Source organism: Aotus nancymaae, unplaced genomic scaffold, assembly GCF_030222135.1.
Source record: "Aotus nancymaae isolate 86718 unplaced genomic scaffold, 86718_ANA_hifiasm-v0.15.2.pri h1tg000020l, whole genome shotgun sequence".
Taxonomy (NCBI): Eukaryota; Metazoa; Chordata; class Mammalia; order Primates; family Aotidae; genus Aotus; species Aotus nancymaae.
The window spans coordinates 34,331,541-34,353,780 of record NW_026988432.1 but is presented as its reverse complement, the minus strand read 5'-3'; the positions used below and the strand labels follow the sequence as shown (position 1 = coordinate 34,353,780).

General features: G+C 34.2%; 1 protein-coding gene across 2 annotated transcripts in view; it reads right to left on the bottom strand.

The window, feature by feature from the left end:
* The window catches only part of RIT2 (Ras like without CAAX 2), a 375,399-nt gene that overhangs the window by 167,171 nt on the left and 185,988 nt on the right, over positions 1-22,240 (bottom strand). For both annotated transcript variants that reach the window (XM_012440881.3, XM_012440882.2), the window contains one exon: positions 9,164-9,355. In XM_012440881.3, coding sequence (XP_012296304.1) covers positions 9,164-9,355 — 192 coding nt within the window. The remainder of the gene's footprint in view (positions 1-9,163; positions 9,356-22,240) is intronic.

Below are 22,240 nucleotides of genomic sequence, written 5' to 3'. Positions count from 1 at the left end.
ATTTCAGCTAGTTAGGAGTAATAAGGACAAATGATCTCTTCTACAATATAGTGGCTATAGTTAATAACAATGTGCAATTCCTTGTAAATCACTAAGAGTAGATTTTAAGTGTTCTCACCACAAAAAATAAGTATATTAGGTAATGCATATGTTAAGTAGTTCAATTTAGTCATTTCGTAATGTATAATTTTACAAAACATCATGTTGTACCTGATAAATATATCTAATTTTATTTGTCAATTAAAAAGGTAAATTAAAAAAAAGGAAAATGATCAGAAGCATGCACAGATACTTGCCTGTAGAGGATATTCAGATAGCAAATATACCCATAGCTATCTGAATATCCTCTACAGGTAAGTTCAATATTATTAATCATTAGACTAATGCAAATTAAAATCACAATGAGATATCACTATATGCTGATCAAACTGACTAAAATGAAAAATAGTGATAACATCTAATGCTGGCAAGGGTGAGAATATAAGATAATAGAGCCAGCCATTCTGGAAAATACTTCGGCATTTCCTTTTAAAACTAAAATAGACTTATCATAAGATCTAGCAACTGTGTTCTTAGCCATTTATTCCAGAGAGGTAAAAGCTTATATTCACACAGGAACTTGTGTATGAATGCCCATAGCAGCTTTCTTCATAATAGCACCAAACTGTATGTTACCCAAATGTTCTTAAAAGGGTGAACAGACAAACTGTGATGCATCCAAATCTGAATGCTATTTAGTAATAAAAAAAACACACTACAGATAACAAAAACTTGGGTGTAATTCAAGAAATAATACAAAATAGAAAAAAATCTCAAAAGGATACATTCTAACTCATTTTATTTATATACTAAGCAAAAAGTAAAATACATAGATAAAAAATATGGTAGTAGACTAGTAGTTGCCAGGGGTTAGGGGTAGGATAGGAAGGAGATGGACAAGGGACAACACAACAGGCCTCAGAGTAATGGCAGAGTTGAGTATCTTGATTATGATGGTGGTTAAGCAGGCTACGCATGTGACAGAATTGCATCAAATTATACACATACACACAGGCATGAGTACACGTATAACCGATGAAATCTGAATGAACTTTATGCATTGAATCAATGTCAGTTTATTGTTTTTCATATTATTCTAGAGTTGCATAAGACGTTAACATTGAGAATGCTAAGAGAAGGATGCACAGGGTTTTTATACACATTTGTTTGTAACTTCTTGTGCATCTGTAATTATTTCTAAATAAATAATTTTTAAAAGCTGGATTATGTAATTCCCTAAGCACGTGGTTGAGTTAAAGTTTAAAAAAAAAAAAACAGTACTTCATAAACACACAGCTAGTGCTCCTGATTCTGAGTATTTGTAATTCAACCTACGGATATCATTCTTTTGAATTTACAGTATTTCCTTGAATTGTCTAATGCACTTACATGAATACATATAACTACACACACAGACACACACACACACACAAACACACACACCCGATACACTTGATTATTGAGTACAGTCAGAAGACTGATTGCTCAGAGTTGAGGAAATTTTCCACAAATGTTAGGGTTTGGGCAGGCAAGAATACCTGGGAAAGGACATAGAGACTTAAAATCATAGATAAGGTAATAAAATTTTAAAACTTTACCCACTCAGTATTTCCTTTCTGGAATCTCTTTTAAGTAATTGGTTTTCAAAATTATGAAAGATCAGTCAAAAGTGGTATTGTAATTTTGGATTTCATTTCAAGAAACCAGTCCAATTCTGTAACAGCTTTGCTTTTCTCTTTTTCTTAAAAGAAACAAGCTTATTTCCCAAAGCCTTTTCTGGCTTGTCAATTTTACAAACGCAGTCAATGATCCATGAAAACCAAACAATTCAGTGTAAGACAATTTAAATAAAGAGGGGAGGCAAACAGTTACAATGTCAGTTCAATCTGAGGAGACACAAGCTTTCTTCCAACGAAACATGAAACTATCAAGAGGAAGTCTATTTAGGTGTAGATGTGCAACACAAACAGTGAAATTTAGATTTTTCTAAATGACAAATTTGCCTGGGAAACTAGATTGAATCTGTAACACTTTCAACATGATTATTTTTAATATAAGCATTAATTAATTTTGTTTAAGATTATTTTATATTTAAACATTTGTATATATGCAAGCATGTATATATATACACACACATACATATACTTGTATATATGTGCATATATAATATATATATTCCTGTATTATTAGGTATATATTACACTGTATGTGTATATATATTTTTTTCTTTTAGGTCTTAAATATTTCAGTTAAGGCCTTTAAAACACTTGTTGGTTCTATGCTCTCATAGTGATTTGAAATAAAATTATCCTTCATGTACTTCATTTTATATTCATGGCTCTCTAACTTTAGCATACTGTACTCTAGTATCACCCAGATAATTTGTTAAAATAGATTGCTGTGCTTACCCACAGAGTTTCTGATTTACCAGAACTAGGATGGGGCCTGAATAATTTGTATTTCTAATGAAGTTCACAGGTGGTACTATCTCTTCTGGTTTGGGGACAACCAGACCAGAACTACAGTTCTCATCCAAGATGAGTTTTTCCATACATTTAAAACTCAGTTTAGCTTTTCTGGAATGGCCAGGAATCTTTTGTATGTGCCTATTGTCTATTTGCAAATAACTTGCCCTTACTTAGCTCATATACTATGCAAAAAAGCAATAATTTCTTCAAAGCTCTCTTAGGCAGATTTTAGTTATTAAAGAATTGCTACTTTGTTTGACAGCTGAAAAGTTGGGAAATAACTTCAAAATTGATCTTGCAAAATCCATATGCTGAAGTGATATCAGAAAGCTCCCTAGGCCTTCACCCAGATTAATTACACTTACCTTTCACACAATTCGTATGTACTTGATTAGCCGGTTTCTAATTTGTAAGAAAGAATATTAGAAGAATAATATAATAATAATAATATCAGAATAATCCAGACTATTGTAATAATCTAGATGAGGGATGAAGATAGTAGCACCCAGTATTTTATTGAGTCACTACTCTGTGCCACACACTGCACTAGATAACCTACTGACATCATATCATCTGCTCCACTCAAAAAACTATGATGGAATTATTATCATCTCATTTTACAGAAGTAGACACAGAGACAGAGTCTGGAGTGCAACATGTTTATTAGGAATCAACATTTGTGAAAGGAAGAAGAAGGAAGCAGGGTTGAGCAGAGGGAGAAGTTGAATGTCAATGCAACCCCAACAGAGTCTTTACCAAACTAGTGGGGGGCTCTCAAGTAAGATTTGCCTGTCAGTATTTCACACTGGGCTGAAATGGCTGGAAATGTATGCCCACACCTAACTGGAAATGAGTTTCCCCAGAAAGGATGTGACATCAGGCAAGGAGACTCTATGTAGCTGAGGCTGACCTTTTAAGCACTTAGTGGCTGGAAGCTATCTACAAATTACATCTTCCCACCCCTGTGCTGGGCAGGAAGTACTTCTCTGAAGAACTTAGGTACACATCTTGTGTCTGCCACTGATTTGTCCAAGAACAGAGTAATCATCTGCATAACAATTCAAACCCAGGACTATCTGATTCTTTCAACCACATAATCTGTTAGTTTCTGTATGCTGAGTACATTTCTTAACAGTGTCATCAGGACTCCATCATGGACACCCAGTGAATTGCGTGATAATGCAGTGATGACCTTAGGTGCCACTGAGGAATGTAGCAGAATATGTTGCTACATGAAAGGTCTCTAAACCTCACTGTAATCTTGTCACCTGCCAACCTGTCAGTGTGCGGTATGAGTATGGAATTCATGAACAGTCAGCACTATCCCTTTCACTCAAGCTACTATCACTTCTCATCCTGACGACTGAAAGAGCCTCCAAATGCATCTCGCTGCTTCATTGTTGCTCCACCCAATGGCAAGACTGACTAAATAGAAACGTATTCATACCACAATTCTGCTCAAATGTTTTAAACAATTGTTGTTCACACTTAAATCCAAATCCTCACCAAAGAAATCTGAAGCTTTATATAACCTGACCTTGCCTCCTTACCAGCTATTATGGCTTTCAAACATGCTAAGCTAAATCCAACTGTGAAGATTTTACAAATGCTGCTGGTTCTGTCTGGAATACTCTTCATCCAAATCCTCCCCATCCTAATCCTCCCCACACTCCTGAGTTGTGATCTCTGCCATCTTTATAGAGACTCCATCTTGATCACCCTAGAGAAAATTCAGCTTTTACTCTTACACTCCATATGCCAACCCCTTCCCTTGCTTCATATATCTTCTTTGCTCTTTTCACTACTCAGAATTGTGTACACATGTGTGTATGTGTGCATACATATTTGAGTGTGTATAACTTTAGTTTTGCATTGTACAGGTAGAATACACATACCCATACTCAAATTGTTCATTGTCTGTCTCCTCCACTGTAACTTCACAATATTACATATAGAGATTTTCACTGTCAAGTTCATCTATGTGCTCCCAGATTCTAAAAGAGTGCTTGTTATCCATTGGGAAAATTAATCAAATGAAATAAATGACAATAGTGAAAACATATATATATATATATGCTAAGAAAACTCAAACTCAAATTCCAGTTCTACAACCAACCAGTTTGAATAAATCATGTAAAACTCTAAGCTTTGTTTTGTTTTGTCTCAATTGAAGTTAATATATTCACATTTAATTAAATAACATACTACAAAATGCTATGGAAAAGATAAATAGGGATAATTAATCATTAGTTGAATGAGTATCTATCTCAAAATAATTAGTAAATTACTGAAACTTTTTTTCCCTTCAAAAAAATAAGCCCTTATCATTTAGAAAATATGTTTACATAAATTTTCCAGTGCACTGACAATGAAAGATAAAGAAGTGATATTCTTTTATTTTTTAAGTTTGAGTCGTATTTGCAACTAATTACTGCATTATACCATATCCAATATGTTCTGGTACATATTTATGTTTTGTCTTTGATTAAATGTGTCTTCAAGAGAGAAACTATGTATGAAATTATGCTTAGGATGCTTGATATGTGTGTACTAGGCAGACTGATCTTCCAAGTTTCCCACTGATCACTCTACTGCTTGTGTACACTCTTAAGACCCAAGGTTTCTTTCTTCCTCCCTAGATTGAGTATTTCTAGTTCTTTCTAAAAGAATGACACCATTCACCTTATTTTTCCTACTTGGTCAAGATATTCATTCACTCAGCATCTTGATTCTTCAAATGTGCTACCCGCATGGGTCTTTCCTGGTTTTCAAAAACTATTGCACTTATAGATTGTGCCATATCATTCAACATTTAATTGCATTGTTTAGTAGTTTTCTCCCTACATCATTTGCACAGATCCTGAGGAGAATGGAAAGTTCTTGAGGACACGGACTGGATTACTCATTCCTTTACTATATTCCAAAACCATCACCACTGTCCAAAAATAAGTAGATGCTTGATAGAACTCTAAATAGATGTTATGCTTTTCTTAATCCAGTAATTTCTAATCTCACAGTTCCAAATACCCCTCTCAGTAAAGAAATGAAACTGTTTTAATTAGATATCTCACTAAAGAATAAATAAAGGCCTTTCATGATTTCAACTCAGTACTTCAAGAGTTATGTAGACTGCGGGAAGCAGAGTTTCCAGGCCTAAAGCTGAGAATTAAGATGCAATTCGGATGTTGGGACCAAGAGGTTTATCTATCTTCAGGATATCTTCAGGATAAAACTGTTAGTGGTCTGCAATTTATGTAAAATTATCTAATCTAGCTCCCATATCCCTGAAACTTATTTCATTCACAGACTATTTCTACTTTGCACAGCTTGTCAGGGTTTTGCAAAAAGAGAAATCAGGGATTATCTCCTTCTACTTTCCAGTGGGAAGACAGAAGCTTGCATAAATAGGGACAAAGACCATGGAAGCTCAAGATCCTAATGTTGCTCAGAAATTGAGAGGCATTTTTTTTTTTTGATACAGAATAGTCTCGCTCCGTTGCCCAGATGGAGTATAGCAGTGCGATCTCTGCTCACCGCAGTCTCCATCTCCCGGGTTCAAGTGATGCTTATGCCTCAACCTCCTGAGTACCTGGAATTATAGGTGCCCGCCACTATGCCCTGCTAATTTTTGTATTTAAGGAGAGATGGGGTTTCGTCATCTTGGCCAGGTTGGTCTGGAACTCTTGACCTCAAGAGATCTTCCTGCCTTGGCCTCCCAAAGTGCTAGTATTACAGGCATGAGCTATGGCGCTCGGCCAAGACAGGCTTTAGGATAGTCTGGATAAGCTTTGGACAGAATTTTTTGGCTGTTATAAAACAGAGTTTTCCAGTAGTTTTGAATCCCATTTCCTTATTTTGATTTTTCCTCACACCAAAAGGGTAAGGAAGCCAACATGGGGCTATTACTGACTTTTCCATGGCCTGGAACTGCCCACTCCACACCCAAAGAATCATCATCCTGATTCTTTCTGTTCCTCTTTGTCTATTAGATGCTATTGCTCTGAGAAGCACGCTAGGATCTAGAAGCTGACGTAAAAAATAAATTCATGATAAAATGACAATTGTTTGTAGGCCAACCATAGGACATGGTGAGATTTTAAGTCAGAACACACTGAATTTTATCTCTCAACTCTAACTAGAGTTGTGTGACCTTGAACAAGTTATTGAATGTATTAGAGATTCAGTTGACTCATATGTAAATAGAGTACTTCATGGTCTTGTGGTTAGGATTAAATAAAATAATGTGTGTAACATGCCCAACACAGAGCCTTAAAAATACTAAATGTATCATTAGTATCATCATCATAGAAATGAATGTTGTTCATAGATTAAATATTATTCTTTAAGTCCTTCCACATTTTAGCTCAAGGAGGTGAATAATGATAAACACATAATACACTAAAATTCGTTGTCTTTTTATTTATTTTTTATCTTTTTTAGAAAGAGCCTTGGGATTTCCCAAAATGCATTAAGAATACAGGAACCTAATCTTTCCAAGTATGAAAAGAGGCAGCTTTAACCATCAAGATTCTTTCCTTCCAAACTCTTTTAATGTGGGCTGATAAGGCATAAGAGTTGTTTAGTGATAATCCTACTTCTTTGCCTCTCACCACTAAACAATAGCAGCAGCGTAATTTCATCTTTGAGAGTTTAACTTTATTACTCTAGGAATCCTCACAGAATTCCTTTGAGCTGCAAACCATCTAGGTATGAGCATCATTATTTTTCTTCTTAATTTGCTTTTTTTTTTTTTTCCACAGGAAGGAACAGAAACCTAACCTTTCAAATACTGAGGAACAAAAAGAGTATAATGTGATAGCATTTTAGTCTTAATTTTGTCACTAGCTGCAATAGTTTAGTAAAGTCAGTTCCTATCAATATATCATTTGTCAGATGTCCTCATTCTTCAAATACTTGGCTTACAACTACATAGGGCAGTTACAACATTAAAATAAAGTGTGAATTAAAATCATTTTGCTAAGGAAAAACCACTCTGCTGTTTTAAGAGTAATTATTTCTATCACAACCGCAGCCAGAAGCCAAATTTGTACATCAACACTTCATTATTGGAGACAGTGGTACATGGACAGTTTTACAAAGATTGCAATTTGTGTTTTCATGGTTTTTGCACTTGCTGTGACTATCTTGTTTACAGTACTTGCTTTTATCTATAAGGAAAAGACTGTCAAATCTGCACAGTTACTCAACTTAATATATTTTCCTGAGTTTTTATTTCAGTGACATTTGTGATCCTTGTGATTCATTTCACTGCTAATCTAAAAGGAGCAGGTAATTATCCAGGCTGAGATGGGGTTCTGATAAACATGCCTTCGTGAGAGCCAAAGGATCACCTTTGAGCCTGGTAAAACAGGGTCTGGAGAGTGAGGGAGAAGTAAATGTCAGCCAGCTTTGGAGTCATGGAGAGCAATCACTATAGAGAAAATTTAGTTAATTTTGGCCTGAAAAAGTTTTCAGAATGTTTTCAAATTCACTAGCTTTTCAGAGTCACTTACAGCTTTCCTAACTGAAACCCCACCAGAGGTTTTTTGTTTTCTAGGAATTCTTAGAAGTGCAACAAAAATGTTCATATGATCACTTGATGATACATTGAGTGTGCTTTGTCATAATAGTTCCTAGAAGCTGTAAGAAAAGTAAAGCACTTGCACTCTTCAGAGAAGTATAGGAAAGGTTCAGCTACTAAGCCTCCAACTGCCAAGTGTCTAAGAATAGATTCATATTTAACTGATGAGATAAACTTGAGTGATTAACCCATAGAAATGCAACCATATCACGCTGAGCATATCTTTGGAGAAATGGAAACAGCAAAGTACGACGGCAGAACAGGTGCAGAAGAGATGAACAAATATTATAGTTCCTAAAACAATAATTAGCTGCCACTTTAAGATGCTTAGATTCTCAAGCAAAATGTATAAAAATCTCACCACAAAATTGCATTGCACTAAATCATAGAAATACTTTTCCCATTAAGAATCAACTTGTACACATGAACTCTGTATAAGATCTTTTCAATTTAAGAAAACTTAATATGTATTAGGTATGAAAATCCATATTTATAATATCCTTAACATAGGAGACAACTATTTTCTTTCATGATGATTCCTACATTAGGAAAAGGTTTTACTAGTTGACTACTTTAAATAGGCTAAAAATAGATCATTAACTGGAAGAACATGAACTATTAAAAGCCAGTTCAAATTTAAGGTCAATTAAAATAAAGATAAAGCATCTCAATTTATATCGAAGCAACTCAATTTAGAGAATTAGATTTACAAAACTTTGATTTGCATGATACTTCTCAGTAATGTTACTTTGTACAATCTGAGACATGTACAATCTGCAGAACTCTTAAGGTCACACTTCAGAAGTGAACAAGAATCATTTCTACTGTATTTCAGCATATAGCCCCAGATCCTAGGGGATGAGGCATTAGTAAGGACTCTGAAAAATAGCATATATGGTGAAATATATTGTAGTGGCCAACACAATTTACCATGGGACCACCATGATTTGTTAGAAAAATCATGTGCATCATTTCTTTCTCATAATTCTCAATGTGAATCTTGGAAAGCAGCCATATTTTGTACTATGCATCCTCAGAGCAAAAGACAGAAGCACTAGATAAAATTGGCACTCACCTGGCGGAACTGTTCCAGGTCAATTTTGTTACCCACCAGCACCAGGGGAATTTCATAGGTGTGGCGGACCTGAAAAATGAGTTCTTTAAACTTGGCAGCCTCCTGAAATGATTGACGGTCAGTGACGGAGTAGCAGATGATGAAGCCTTCGCCACCCCGCATGTACTGCTCCCGCATGGCTGTGAATTCTGCCTGCAGGAAAATAAAATTTAGTTATAGGCTTCGGATATAGCTAATTAATATGAGTTCTAAATGTAATCATTATAAAATTTGAATGTTTTAACAATTAAGAATATTGATATTTAATCATAGGCAATTTCATTTAAGAGATCTTAGAAAGACATATTAAATAGCAATTTTTACTCATGAACTCTTAGGCATTCTATAAAGATGACATATTTTTTTAAATTTGTAATGACCTCGCTTTAAGAAAATGAATCTAAATGTGTATACTCCAATCATTAAATTTATTTGGACCCAGTCTATTCTTTAAATTACATATTTCAGATATTTTCTCACTTTCAACTTATTGAAACCAGTTTTCTTTTCTAGAAAGTGAAAAAAAAATGTATAATCTAAGGAAGTTGGCTTCACTTTGCAAATGAAAGTAAGTTTGTATAGAGGATTTGCCAAAGATATGCCAAGGAACCTGGGAGAATAAATTTCTTGTTTTTATTTTCAAAAATATGAAAGTGAATTAGAGTTAGACCTTGGTTTTCCTTGTGAATAGAAAAAGTTATTAGCATCAATAATTCCAGATCCAGTTATATGTTTGTGTATCAGATTTGTCTCTTGAAGGTGCATATACAGAAGGATCTGGATTGCTGAGGGACGGGTCAGTTTCTATATTCTGCTGACTTTTTCATCTTCTCTCCCCACAGAGGAGGGCAGGATTACAGTCCAGGTGGTGCAAAAGCCCCAATCTTAGAAATACCCCTTTATCAGTTTTCCATCTTGCTTACTACCTCAACTACTACTTCTTGATGACTGAAAATTCAATATTTGGTCTGAATTACAATTTGGAAAGTTCCTTTAAGTCTAAAATATCTGTTTTCATTCACTCTTATACTGAAACTACTGTTATAATGACAAGGTCAAATTAGATACAAGCAATGGAAAATATAAAACTTAACCTCTGTGGAATAAGCAATGAAAAAACAAAAGAGCATATTGCAACTTGGACAATTTGTGCTATAAGTAATCAAATAATATTTTAGGTGGGTTTTCACTGTGTTTGAAGAACTTGAGAAAATGTGACTTATTTACCTAGGAAAATGTTTATAAGAACTCATAAAATGTCCTGCTTGGAGGAATTTTTTAAATAAATGTTCATTTGATTTAAGATAGCTTGAAAGACGGAAGCATTTATGTAGATCCAGAAACTTTGGAAAACTAGGGTTCTTGCAAATTGAGAGACTGATACAGTTAGTAAATTCCTGAGTTGATAGGTGAATTTCACCAATCATTTTCAGCAAATATGGATTAAATGCAAACAGGCTTTGCATTGACTTTAAGCAATCATTTCTAAGTTGCAAGAACTGGATCACAGAGAGGGCAAGAGATTTGTCCAAGGACAGACAGCAACCTGATATATAGTTGGTTCAAAAACTCCTATTTCCTGACTCTGTCCCAAATTACTTAGCATTAAATTTTATTTTAACGCAATCCTAAATTTCACTATGTGAGTGAAATATACTAATTTGGGAGAAAAAATACTCTATTGGATCCATGTTTCATTCCCAAACCAAGATTGGGTAATAAAATATTTGGGGTCCCTCACAGTTCTGACATACTCCAATTTTGAAACCCTATATCTCAATCAGAACCCCATAATTGACAGGGATCAATTAGAGAATTATGAACTGAAAATGATAACTTATAGTTTCTCAAATTTATATTTCTTTGGAAAAGAAATGATAGGATCATCTTAGAAATATATTTGGTCTTCAGGAAAACATAACTAGATCTGTTTTATCAGTTGCATATGATTCAAATGATAACAAAAATGCAAACTAAATTGGAAAAGATCTATTTAACAATTTAAAGTTTATTTTATTTTTCAACTATTATTTTCAGTACTAAAGTTTTCAATTTTCAATCATCTAGTCCTTTTAGAAAATTAACAAATATTAGCAAAATATTTAAATGGTACAGATGTATATAGTACAAATTTAGTTTTCTTCCCACCTCAAGCTTCTAGTTTTCCTTTTCAAATGCATCAGTTAATAATTTATTTAACTTTACACTATTGTCTGTATAAATACAAGCATATACGTATTCCTTCTTCCTTTATACATCTTTCTAAATTCAATTGGGAACATAATATATACCTTTAATTATAATTTAATAGCCCTAATATACAATGGAAACTATTCTATATAAGGATATATAAATATTGCTTATTCTTTTTTAAAGAGGCATCATAATTTTTTAATACATGTACCATAATTTATTTAGCTACTTATCTATGAAAGGCATTTAGATGGTCTCATTTTATTCTAATTATAGACAAAGCTGTGATATATATTATTAAACATTCATATTGCACTGATTTATCTATACCTGAGAAACAGTATTTTTAGACCAAAAAAAACATACATTTTGCTTTTGAGAAATATTGCCAATTTCAATGCCAAAGACATTATATCAACAATACTTTCTCCAACATAATATAAATATGAACATTTCTCTTCATTTTCAACAATGCTGCTTATAAAATTGTTCTATGTTTATAAATCGTAGAATTGAAGCATCATGTTCCTTTTATTTGCATTTATTATTTATGTGTTATGTTCAGCATGTCCTATGTTTTATATTCATTTATATATTGTCTTCTACATATTGATTTTTATTTTGTTGAGAAGAATGTAGTGGTTTTCTTTGAAGGGAGTTGGTTCTACTTGTTATTCAATTGTATATTTTTAAAAATTTGAACTGAGGGAAGATATTTCTATGTGAGACATAAGAAAAAGAGCAATGCATTTGACTACTTCAACAAAAATATACCATAAAGAAATGACTAGCAAATTTAATAAAGTGGAACAACCTGTTAGGAAGACAAACAACTTACAGAAAGACAAAATTCACAAAGAAAATATTAGATGATTGAATAACTAAAGGTCCAATAGCACTTGCTAACCAGATTCAAAGTCACATACATATCACATTAAAAATAGATATGTCAAGGAATCACATCTGATCTAAATTGGAAGAAATCTCCAGGTATGAAGTTCCAGCATACATACTTTAAAATTTGGATGATTTTTACTTTGCACCTCTCTGTATGAATATGCATTTATGGTCAAGAGTGGTCTTTATAATCTGGAAGCAGAGAAAGAGAGTCATAGTACATGACCTCTATCTAGGACTGTTGTCTACTTAAAGCATGTCTCTGACATGTCACGTGAACTCTCTGTGCCTCAATTTTCTCCTTTGTTAAAGATGGATTAGGACACACACTTTACCAGTCTTACAAGGCAGTAGAAAGGCTCAAATGAGAGAAGAGGTGTGAAAATGCTTTGATGAATTTTTTAAATAAGATACAAATTAAGCCTATTATTATCTCTGGTACAAATCCGGCAGAATAGAAATCCTCTTTAAGATGCATGAAATCCTCTTTTAGATGCATTAAATATAAATGTGAGCATGTTTTTTATATAAGCTTAATCAGAAAAGTATTAACCTTTTTTTCCCAAACAGAAAATGTTTCCGCAAATAAAACAGACATAGTGAAGCTATCATAACTAATGGGGAGAATATTTTCTCTTTGATGACCTTTTCCATGCCAACTCTTTATACAATATGTGTGCATGTTTCTGGGTGTGTGTGTATGTGTGTATGTGTGTGTGTGTGTGTGTGTGTTTTACTAAACATGTAGTAGAGGCTGATGGGACTCAGAGAATTGAGCGAATCTCTTTACTATGTATCAACTTAATAATATACAATACGGAAATCACTTTAAAAGAAAAAATGCTGTATTCGACATGTTGCTTCGTCTTCATTCACCCATGAATTAAAGATTCCTATACTTTCTGTTTGGTGTATCCTGAATGTTAATACCTTCTTCATTTGCGTCTTGCTATAAACAAAACTCATTGGTTAATTATTCAGGAACATTATTGATTACATTTGCTCTCTATAAATAGCAACATATCTATGAAACAGACCCTCTGTATAAAATGCTACAAATATAAGCAATACTAATATTTTCAGAGTTATTCTGAATACATTTCAGTTTGATCAGTTGCCTTTGATATACTTCCTTACATTAAAATTGTGTGATAATTTTTTATATATTCTGAAAATGAATAAAGAATTTTTGATGAATCTCATATTTCAACTTCTTGATTATCAAAGTAAGGAATTTAAGCAGGTAATAGGAAATGTTGGAACTGGACCAGCTCCCTGTTTCATTCAAGTAGCAATACTACAAAGATATGAATGTCTAACTATATTCAAAATGTACTAGCACTATATTTGGACCAGCTTATTAACCACCCCCCAGTAATGGCACACCGATAGCATTACCTATACTGATCTGAATCCCTTTTGGCCATCTCTTTTAAAAAACCATATGTCCACATCAAATTTGTTATCCTTATGAAAATAGGTAAATTGAAAAGTCAGTCAGTCATATACTTAAAACTATACCAAGTGGTAGGGCATGAAAACAAAAACAAAGTCTGAACTTGTCTGGGTTTGGGAAACACAACCAAGCCAAGATAAAACAAATGAATAATAATTAAGATCTAAATAAACCTTGGGGTTCAGAAAAGGGCAAGAACAGTTTTCAGAAGGAAAGAAAAGAGGAGTGGGTGAGGGAGTAAGATAGTCTTCCTTAAATGCATTATTTGTAAAGAGATCCTCAACTTTTAGGTAACCTCACTTCCTAAGGGTATGTATTGTCACTTTTAAATGGACTTTTATAGTCCAAATTTATCATCTGCATAACAGTTAATTATCTAGGACCTGCTTACCCTTCAATAGTTGAGTTTTTGGAGGGTGCCATAGCACAGAATCATGTGATTGTTGTTTCTTTTGCTTACATCTTTTTAACAAAAGAAGAATAGAAAAACTTATAAATGATTAAAGTCCAGGTATCATAAATTTACTATAATTTTTGCAAAGCGCAAGGACTGAAGTACGTAAGGGTGGCGGTTTCTCAGTCTCAATCTGATGCCTCAAACTGGTTATGTCAATTGAAATGAAAATGAACAAAGAGCTTTTATAAATACCGATAATATGAAGTCAAAGATTGTGCCTAAAAGTCAAAATATAATTAACAAATACTATTTTACAGTTTTCAGAGAAGATAACCTATCATTTGTTTCTTGGTATTTGACACATATTTTTAGGAATGCATTTTATCATGGAATTCTGCCGGTACTGTGCCTAACTCATTCATAAAATATTTATTGAGCACTTACATATGACAGGCATGTAAGATTTGAGATTGCTAAAATGAATACATATAATAAAGCAAAAATATGGATAAATATAAAAAAGACAAATAAAAATTAGAGCATCAGAGCCAGGACAGAGTGAGGAGACAGAATTTTATTTACAATTTGACTATGAATATCTAAACAACCCAAGCTACAATGAAAACATGATCAATTACATCACTTTTGTCATCAATAACAACATATTAACTTGACACAAATCTCCACTAAGCACTGAGAGCAGAAGGCAATTTCTCTTCTGGGGCTTGAGATAAGGGACAACATCTTCAATGTCAACCCAACTAGATCTGCAGTACCAGGTTCTCTAAAACTAATTTGTGATTGTGGTTTTCAATGTAAGCCTTGCCAAACATTTCATAGACATGTGAAATAATACTGATAAAATCTTCAAGTAAGATAATAGAAAATTATTCTGTAGAAAGTGATCAGTATGTAATAATTGAGAATGATTAAAATCCTTGTATTTTAGTTCCTGAAAAACTAGGAAGGGCCTTGATTCTGATGTTGGCATTGACATTGGAGGCTTGAAGGATACTTGGAATCCCACTATAATGACTGTTCCTGGAAAAACTCTTAACTAAATACAATGTGAAAAGCATTAATGTTGTAATGCAGGAAAAGCTGCATTAATTTGTAGATCACAATGCAAAGTGAAAATGTGGGGCTACTTGTTCAAAAATTATTAAGAATTTCAAGACAGCAAGAGTAAAATATTAAAACAATTGCAATGCCCTTCTGGGTTTGGGACCCTGAGCAGCTGCAGAAATTGCCAGCTCATGAAGTCAGTCCCATTGCAATGGGATCAGCACAAAATAACAGCCAGGAGCACATGTGAGGGGAACTCCAAAGAAGACTCCATGGACAGGTGTCCCAGAGAGAACAGTGGCAATTACGTTCAGAAGTCAAGTCAGTACTGAAGCACGGTAACCCCAGTGAGGAACAAAGGCCTGCACAAGGATGAATGCTCCAGGAGTTGAGAGGTGTGGAGTTGTGGCAAGATGGAGGGTATAGGGTGACAGACTGGAATAGACCCTTAAGATGGGAAAAGATGCTACAGAAACAGGCAAGAAAAGGAAATAATTAAATTCCAGTTTTTGTAGCCCTGGATCTGGTAGTTAAAATGACAGAGATGAGCTGATTTAGAAAGTAAATAACTTAAGGGCCATCATGTCCCATACAGAGTTCTACTTGTCTGGTTAGAGTTAATACTAGATATCCAAATGGAATGAACTAACCACAAATAACTGGAAATATGGCTTAGGCAAAAGATTAGAAAATAAATGGGGTAGTTGTGACAGTCAGACTCAGGGGGCATTGAATATGTGAACTGGAAGTAAGGTACAAATCAATTAGTCTGGATCAGTTTTGGGGGACAAATACTTTTTGTCCCTTCTTTTTGAGAGCTGGAATTTTGCCTCCATTTGAAGTATTATATCTATTTTGAAGGAGATTTTATAAAAATGCTTTTTGACAGATTTCTTCTAGTTTTGTTCTCTTTTGCCAGGCATGCTCAGTACTGAACTGTCCTCAGATTTTAGCACTTATGCCTGTCTTTTATTATAATTACATGTGTTTTACTCTCATTCTCATCACTAGACTCTAACCTACCTAAGCATCGTATTCTCCAAAGCACTAGGGACAGTGCCTGGATCAAAGCCCAAAAGATAATTATATTATCACTTGGTTAATTACTTACTTTAAGCTAAATGTTTTTAAATATGTTACTATTCCCTGGATGATAGACACTTTAAGGGGAGTGAGGATTGGAGGCTGGAGATGAAGATAAAAGGAAAAGTGAATCAAATCCTTAAACTAAAAGGATAAAGCCTTTAGTTACTTATTCATTCCTATACATGTCAAGCCAGGTCTAGTTTAACTTTCAGATAAACCTATATCCCACTGAAATCCACAGCAATTAAAAATCAAGTTAATGTTCCTTATTTTGTTCTCTAGCATTAGTCATTTGTCTTATGCTAAGAAGAGAGGAGGAAAGAAGAATCTTACTGTCTTTGAATTAAATTTTGCACCAAAATTTCTTTACCATAGAAGCCTGTTTGCCTTTCCTCCTTCTATTTAACTTGTATTTTGTCAAAGACTTAAAGTTTCCTGACTGCTTCTGGGTGGTACAAATCCACTAAAAGATATTTATAATCACAGCTGGCTTCCTGTTTATCCTGGAGGTTACTCATACTGGGAGCTGTTTTCCTGCTGATAAAACCTACAGAATGCATCTTGGAAGAAGCCAGCATAACTGTGTTGTGAAAGGATTTCATCTACTGTAGTTTAGTCATCCCCAACGTGATACTAAAAGGATGATCTCAACAAAAATGTAGTGAAATAAGAAAATCCACAGGTCAAAATTGCAGTTGCTAACTGATTTAGAGTACATGATACGATACTACTATAAATAAGAAAAATAATATGGGACTCATGCTCACACATATGCTTTCTCTAAAAAAGTTTCACCATCCACAATGAAATTCATATTTTCAAATATTTAATAAAAAATAAATTACTATTTGGTTTCTTCTTTGGTAAAAAACCGAATGATTTTGTTTTGCAATATGAATAATAATTTGTCTCCAGATAATTATAAAATTTTAGAGTCATATTGAGAGGCCAGCACTCCCTCATCATACATATGAGGAAAGTGATTACTGGAGCAGATGTTTGTCCTCTATAACATCAGAAGTACAACCAGGAAGAGATTACGAGCTTCTTGACCATCATAAAGTTCTGGATATACTACATTACTCAGCTTAGTTATACCTCCTGAATGGCTTCTCTAACCCCAGGGTCTCCTTTTTCCAATCCATCAGTGGGGGAAAATCCATCCATTTCACTATCTAATTACTATTTGTTAAGTACTGCATTTATTCTGCAGCTCTTCTGTCTCCAAAGGTCCAGTGGGTACACATTTACTTTCACATCAAATCTATACTCATCAGCCTGATTTTAAGACCCTATATAATCTGATATCATGCTACAAATCAAGCTTTATCTCCAGTTAATATTTAATATGTCCTCTCTAATGGGGTCACTTCTCTCATGGATTGATCATATAAGCTGTCTCTCTTACCACTGTCCCTTCATACACATTATTCCTCATACTTGAACCTTTACCAGCTATTAGAGAATTTAGTGATTATCAGATGCAAAGATTTTACTTTGCAGATGAGAAAATCAGAGCTTAGAAATGTAATGATGACATCATTTTCTCATAGCTAATTAAAACATAGCCAGCTCAGAAAGTCCAGTTTTCTAATCCCTTCTATATTGCATGGGTAGCTTTTCTTCCTTTGCTGTGATGTGAGTCTTATACATGTTTCTTAGTCAATTACATTCTTCCTGTTTTTTTTCTTGTGAACTTATACCTAAGAAACCCAGTCTTTATTATTTTTTGTATACTTTTATCATTTATGAACATAAAAAATTAGCAATTACTTACACCTTATTTTATTTTTATTCAAGGAATTAGATTTGTGTCACCAAGCAAATTTTAAACACTTTAGAGGTCAACATCTATGCTTAAATTGTGCTTAACACATATTGCTTGGTAGATTTTTAACATTAAAAATTCAATTAAATTGCTGCCATTTGAACAAATAAATGCCATTTAGAAAAATACTTTGATGTGCTAATTCTATGATAATATATGTATTCTGGAACACAGTCATAATAAGCAAGCTTCTAACAGTGAAGGAGTTTGTGAGTCCTAATAAGGTATATCATCCTAGATAAATCTTTTAAGAAAATAGGGAGGAAAAGTTTTAAAATTTATATTGTTAAAAGATATGTCTGTACAAGCAAAATAAGCAAAGTTTTTGTTCTCAAGTCAATCAATACCTTTCTTCTTAAAATACATTTGTAACCTTGTGAAATGGTTTGGCTGTGTCCCGGCTCAAATCTCATCTTGAATTGTAGTTCTCATAATTCCTACATCCTAAAAGGGACCTGGTGAGAGGTAATCGAATCATGAAGGTGGTTACCTCCATGCTGTTCACATGATAGTGAGTGAGCTGAGTGAGTTCTTATGAAATCTAATGGTTTTATAAGGGGCTTTTCACATTTTTGCTCATTTTTCTCCTTCCTGCCACCATGTGAAGAAGAACATGTTTACATTTTGCAAATCAAGCTTTATATCCAGTTTATATTGAATATGCTCTCCACTGAGATTAAGTATTTTCTGAGGTCTCCCAGCCGTGCTGAACTGTGAGTCAGTTAAACCTCTTTCCTTTACAAATTATCCAATCTCAGGTATATCTTTATTAGCAGCATCAGAACAGACTAATATGCCTTGTATACAAATATATTAGGAAAAAAATTAAATATATAGAAAAAAATAATTGTTTATTCCATATTATTTCAACTCCTTGCAGTAACTGTGCTCAATCAAATAATTTGGTTATACAAATGTAGTTGTGTTTCATTATACTTTTAGACTCAGGTGAGCTGTTCCATAACACAAAAACATTGTCATATCAGTTTGGTAATTTTAGAATCATTTTGATCTAGTTATTTAAAATAGAATAATTTTAAAATTGCATATTCAACTACATTGGAAAAAACAGGATTTCATTATATGTTAAAGCCAGGAAAAATATGAAGATAATGGAGATTGATGAGAATGGGGATATTTGAGTTTTGAAATAATCAAGGCTGGTTTCTATTTGCGAGATGACTCAAGATGGATTCACTTGGGAAGTTAATAGTTTTTGTGATTGTTAGTAAGTTGTAGTAGTCAATATAAAAAGTATGGATAAGAGAGAGATCCAAGATTGCTGATGATTAGCAGCTTGGGCACGTACCTCCCAGTGAAAGCTCAAAGAACGAGAGGACGCCACACTTTCAGACGAATATTTGTTGCTCACGGACCAGGAGATTCCCAGTGGAGGAGCCCCACGGGTCGCCAGGGCGACTCTTGTGGCCGGCGTGGTGGTTTTGCTGGTGCCTTAGCACGCCAGTTCTTGGTGCAGAGTCCGGAGATTCCCGGGCAGAAAAGCACCATCAATCTTAACACCGCTGTTTTGGCCGGCTCAGTGGATTGCTCAGATCTCGGCGCAGGGAATCAACAAGTTGGACGTCAGAGACCCAGTTAGAAAGCCGGTAATTATAAAGACGACAGACGGACAAATATATAATGAAGGGAAGAAACCAGCGTAAAAAGGTAGAGAATACTCAAAATCAGAATGCCTCTCCCTCTACAGGGGATTGCAATTCCTCATCAGTAATGGAACAAGGCTTAATAGATTACACGTGTGTTCCAATAACAGAAGCAGGTTTCAAAACGTGGGTGATAAGAAACTTCTGTGAATTAAAAGAACTTGTTCTAACCCAATGCAAAGAAACTAAGAACCTTGAAAAAAGGTTTGACGAACTGTTAACGAGAATGGACAATTTAGAGAAGAATATAAGTGAATTGATCGAGCTGAAAAACACAACATGAGAACTTCGCGAAGCATGCACAAGTTTAAACAGTCGAATTGATCAAGCAGAAGGAAGGATATCAGAAGTCGAGGACCAGCTCAGTGAAATGAAACGAGAAGACAAGAATGCAGAAAAAAGGATGAAAAGGAATGAGCAAAGTCTCCAGGAAATATCGGACTGTGTGAAAAGACCTAATTTACGTTTGATAGGTGTACCTGAATGTGATGAAGAGAATGAATCCAAGTTGGAAAATACTCTTCAGGATATCATTCAGGAAAATTTTCCCAACCTGGCAAGGAAGGGTAATATTCAACTCCAGGTAATACAGAGAACACCACAAAGATATTCTTCAAGAAGACCAACCCCAAGGCACATAATCGCCAGATTTATTAGGGTTGAAATGAAGGAGAAAATACTAAGGGCAGCCAGAGAGAAAGGTCAGGTTACCCATAAAGGGAAACCTATCAGACTTACAGCAGATCTCTCAGCAGAAACCCTACAAGCCAGAAAAGAGTGGGGACCAATATTTAACATCCTTAAAGAAAAGAACTTTCAACCCAGAATTTCCTATCCAGCCAAACTAAACTTTATGAGCGAAGGAAAAATTAAATCTTTTGCGAACAAACAAGTACTTAGAGAGTTCACCACCACCAGGCCTGCTTTACAAGAGCTTCTGAAAGAAGCACTATACATATAAAGGAACAACTAATATCAGCCTTTCCAAAAATATATCAAAAAGCAAAGAACTTCAACACAATAAAAAATTTACATCAACTAATGAGCAAAACAGCCAGCTAGCATCAAACGCCGGTATTAAACCTATATATATTTTAATTGGATAAAAAGCCAAAACCCATCGGTATGCTGCATCCGGGCCCATCTTACATGCAACAATACACAAAGACTCAGAGAGAAGGAGGAAGATTTACCAATCAAACAGAGAGTAAAAATAAACTAATAAACAAAAAGCAGGAGATGCAATTCTCACCTCTGATAAAGTAGACTTTAAAGCAACAAAGATCAAAAGAGGCCAGGAATGACATTACATAATGGCAAAAGGATCAATGTAACAAGAAGAGCTAATGATTCTATAGATCAACGAGATAGAAAATTAACAAGGATATTCAGAACTTGAACTCAGACCCGGAACAAGTAAACTTAATAAACATTTATAGAACTCTCCACTTCAAATACACAAAACATACATTACCACCTCACACCTATTCCAAAGGTGACTATATAATTGGAAGTAAATCACTCCTCAGTAATCGCATAGCATTTCATAGGTTTAAATGAAATATTGGTTGGCTGTTTGTTTGTTATCTTCTTCCCTTATTCCTTCCTGACTACATCATTAAGTAGAATTATCAGTATAAAAGAGCTTGTCAATACCCATTACTAAATTGCATTCTAGCCTGGGCAAGAAAGCAATACTCCCATTCTCTCTCCCTCTTTCTTTTCCTTCTCCCTCCTCCCCATTCTCTCTCTCTCTTTCTCTTCCTTTTTCCTCCTTCCTATTCTCTCTCTCTCTTTCAAAAAAAAAAAAAAGTATGGATAGATGAATATTATATTAACATAGAGCATAAATATTAACATCATATAATATATGCATGCATACAAAATATAAGCACATAAATTAATATTGTAAAGCATGTTTCATTATTTAAAAATGTACTTTGGTACCTAGTACATATAATTATAGACAATGTTTTTCTTAAACCCAAATATTGCAGCAATATTTTAAAAATAAATTATTGCTGCAATATTTTAAAATCAAAATACCTGTTCAAGAGGGTTAGCAATTTCTCAGTCTCTTGACCCTCAAGATGCAATTGAAATCACAGAACTATTTTTATTATTTGATATCTATACTATCATTGAAAAACAAAATGGTAACAGTAGCTCAAAATTTCTGGAAAATTAAAAGTGAAAGCAGAAAAAAAATGATAGAAGAGTTCTAATGAAGACTTGGGAATCTTCAAACACAGCATCATCAACAAATAGAAAAAGTCAGGGTGTCTGCAGGTAGTGATCAGGGTAATTAAATAAAAAAATGGCTGGGACAAAAAAAAAATAGACAAAGAAAAACCTTTCCCTTACCTTAGCACTGATTGCTTTTACCACTTGTTCAAAGCCCTGTGGATCCTGTTAAGGAAGAGACAAGGTCTAACTGGGGCATAGTGTTGGG